Source organism: Frankliniella occidentalis, unplaced genomic scaffold (genome assembly GCF_000697945.3).
Source record: "Frankliniella occidentalis isolate FOCC.00 unplaced genomic scaffold, Focc_3.1 Scaffold70, whole genome shotgun sequence".
Taxonomy (NCBI): domain Eukaryota; kingdom Metazoa; phylum Arthropoda; class Insecta; order Thysanoptera; family Thripidae; genus Frankliniella; species Frankliniella occidentalis.
The window spans coordinates 687016-690628 of NW_026267200.1; the positions used below are offsets into that span (position 1 = coordinate 687016).

At 41.5% G+C, this 3613-nt stretch overlaps 1 protein-coding gene across 1 annotated transcript in view; it reads left to right on the plus strand.

The window, feature by feature from the left end:
- LOC113210243 (uncharacterized) overlaps positions 1-3388 on the plus strand; it is a 15250-nt gene extending 11862 nt beyond the window's left edge. The window contains exons 2-3 of the mRNA XM_052268477.1: positions 832-992; positions 1074-3388. Of these exons, the coding sequence (XP_052124437.1) occupies positions 832-992; positions 1074-3388 (2476 nt within the window). The remainder of the gene's footprint in view (positions 1-831; positions 993-1073) is intronic.
- Positions 3389-3613: the final 225 nt, after the last annotated feature.

Genomic DNA, 3613 nt, shown 5'->3' on the forward strand with positions numbered 1-3613 from the left:
GTTTGGTGGAGGGGCGGGCCTGCTTGTTTTGTAAGAACCTACTGGAACCGTGGTTCACGGCCACCATAGCGGCTGTTGCTCCACGTTTTGATCTACAACTGTTGAAAAACATCAAGTAGTATGCGACGTTTTCTCTAGGGAGACACAGCCAGGTGCGAGCTTTTCTGAGGAGATGTTGCTGCGGTGGTGGCTGGCTACCTGCTTCCGAGGGTCCACGCAACGAATAGGCGGGACCCAGGCGGCCCATGTGTTGCGGGGGTAGCTGAGGAGGTAGTAGTTCAGAAGAGAGCTCTCCCCTAAGAAAAGCTCGCTCCTAGTTGTGTCTCCCTATTATAGCAAAGCCTGCGACCGAAGCGTACCTGAACCACTTATGGTAGGGTAGGTGATACAGTTATGGGACGGTTAAGCGCACACTTTCGTTTGACGCAGCGCTGTGCGTCTCTCGATTAAAAATGATACGTACCTATGGGCTCATGGGCTAGTTGAAGGTTCGAACTAAAGGTTACCACTCTAGTTTGCCTAAGAATTCAACCCCTTACGCCATTTACAAGGTCACAAAGTCAGAGGTCGAAAAACACAGTTATTGGACGGCTGGAGACAGTTATTGGACGGCATGTCATAGTTATTGGACACTTCCAATTTTTCCATCTAAAAGACCTAAAACGCGGGGGTTTCGGTATTTTTCCATGTTTTTTGTAACAATACGTCTACAGTTTACAGCTCTTTATGCGCTCGCACCCCCACCGACGTTTCCAACCCCATCCTACGCCTTTAAAACCTCGTTCAATGTTAATTTATAACAAATCTGACTTTTTTTTTTCCTAATTCTAGGTGCTTCTGGACTCAAAATATTCCTCATGCATTTGAGGAGGTGGCACCAATCCGAAAAGAACCACAACTTTCTGTTTTCATCAGTTGGATGAATTGCACTTGGAGAGTTTTCACTTATGTTGAACTCTTGCCACATGACGCGGTTCCACTTCCCGCCATCAGTGACCACCCCGTCAACACGCAAACCTGAAATCACCTGTCTCGATGCCATCCGGGTTGGCGTGATGATTTCTCTACTTCAGCACTGACAGCGGGCGAACATGTGCCTGTCCCTGAGGCACACCAGTATATTCCTGCTGAACCCTTTGACGATGCTCATGGCAGTGAAAATCCCGGGGAAAATTCTGGCAATGATGATGAACCTGGTGTTCCAGACAATGATTCATGCTCTACTGCAAGTTCTAAAGCTGAGGAGGATGGTGTTTATGGTTATGATCAAATTGTAGAGAATATAGCCCACTTCTATGCTATGCTAGAGGGGAAATACATTGTGCCGTCTTCTACTGTAAATGCCTTAGCTTCCAAACTATCTTTTCTTACTGAAATTGTGCAAGACAAGTTAAGGAGAGATCTAACAAAGTCTCTGACCTCTGTGGGACTTAGTGCTGATGTCATAACAGACGTCATTAGAAGTGTTGTGTCAATGGACCCCCTGTACAACTGCCATCACAAAAATGCTCCTGGTGAATGTTTCCTTACAAAGGCTCTGCGGCAAACCTATTACAAAAATCACTTCAAATACCAGGAGCCAGTGCAGATAAATCTTCGAAGAGATCAAAAAAATACTGAAGACACCATCCAATATGTTGACATCAAAGAATCACTTCGACTTATGCTTGAAGATCCGTCTGTCCAAAAAGTTGTGGATAGGTCATTTAATATCCCTCCTTCTGATGGCTCTGTGTATGCAAACTACACAGATGGGTCTGTGTATCGTGAGAGTGGAACTCCCCAGAAGAGGATTGATATTCTACTTTACATGGACGCTTACAATTGTGCCAATCCATTGGGCTCTGCGAAGAATAAGCACAAAACAAATGGTATGTACATGACCTTAGGAAATCTAGACCCATATATGAGAGCGTTTCTCAAGGCCATGCGTTTGGTCATGGTGCTAAATGAAAAAGCATTAAAAAAAACTGATGTCAGGTACAGAAAGTGTTTTGAAGCACTTTTGAAAGATTTAAAAATACTAGAAAGAGATGGCTTTCTTTATAAAGAGGAAAGAATTGATGTCAGAGTCCAGTTTTTTCAAGGGGATCATCTTGGCCAAAATGGCATTGGAGGATTTGTGGAATCATTCAGTGCATCACACTATTGTAGATTCTGTGATCTGTCTAAAATTGATTACAAAACTAATTGCAAACTAGACATTCCACAGTTCCCTGTTGGGAATTGGAGGACGCCAGAATCCTTCAATAGAGACCTTCGCACTAAACTTAATAGTAATGTTGATCATGAGGCTGGTGTAAAGAGAAATTCACCGTTTAATCAACTTGACCATTTCCATGTATGCGATCCAAGACTCCCACCATGTCTTGGACATGACCTATTTATCGACGGGGTAGTTGATAATGATCTAGCTTCCATAATCCGTGGCATGATTGGCAAAGGGTGGTTCACTGAAGAGGGACTGAACATGAGGATCAGAGGATTTAAATATAAAGGAAGAGATGCAAGAAATAAGCCTGCCCCTTACAAGATGACGAAGAAGAAGCTCGGTGGTCATGCCATCCAAAACTGGACTCTATGCCGTCTTTTACCATTTCTCATAGGTGACTGGGTTAAAACTGATCATAAGCTTTGGAAGCTTTATCTTTTGTTGAAGCGAACAATTGAACTAGTATGTGCCCCTGCATTGACAGCTGATCAGGTAGAGCTCATGGGGGTGCGTATTAAGAAGTACATGAGAAAAAGAAAAATACTGCCCAACAACTATAAACCTAAGCATCACTTTTTTTCCCACTATAAGGATTTATTTCTGAAATTTGGTCCTTTGATTCACATGTGGACAATGGCCTTCGAACATCGCCATCAATATTTTAAACGAGTCAGTCAAATTTGCAGGAATTTCATTAATCTGAACAAGCTTTTAGCAAGAAAGTTTCAGCTGCTAATGGCTTATCAGAGTATGGGACAGTTATTTCCTGATAGACCTGTATTCAGTAACACTTCTCCTTTAGAATATGAAAATGAAAACCAAGAACTAAAAGATTTCCTCATGAGTCTTAATCTTCCAGAAGAAAGTGAAGTTGTTGAAAGCTTAGTGCTCAATGATATTAAACACAAGCCTGGCGAATTTCTTTTACTGAGTGGAACAGGTGGTGATATAATTCTAGGTCAGGTTGAAATGATTATTTTTGATGGAAACACTTGTCGAGTTGTTGTTGAAAAATACAAAACTTCATGGTGGCAAGAGTATAGCATCTACTATGTCCAGGAATCCATTGGTTTTGGAGTAGTTTTGTTTGAAGAACTTGAGAATCCTTGTCCACACTCAATATATGAGTTTATGGAATACTCTTGCTTTTCTCTAAGGCATGATATGAAAGATTAACTTAAGTAAGTAAATGTATTAATTTATTTACCTGTTTATTGTTTTTGAAAAACTATATGTCAGTGCTTTTATTAATTCCACCCTCTTTTTTTCTTTCTATTGTAGCACGCTAAACTGGTGTCAAGAGGTCTGCGGGATTCTCCTCTTTTCGTCATCTTATCCACATGGTAAGCATATTTTTTATCCCGTGCTAGTGAAGTTTAAATCAAAGCCTTATCACCAACA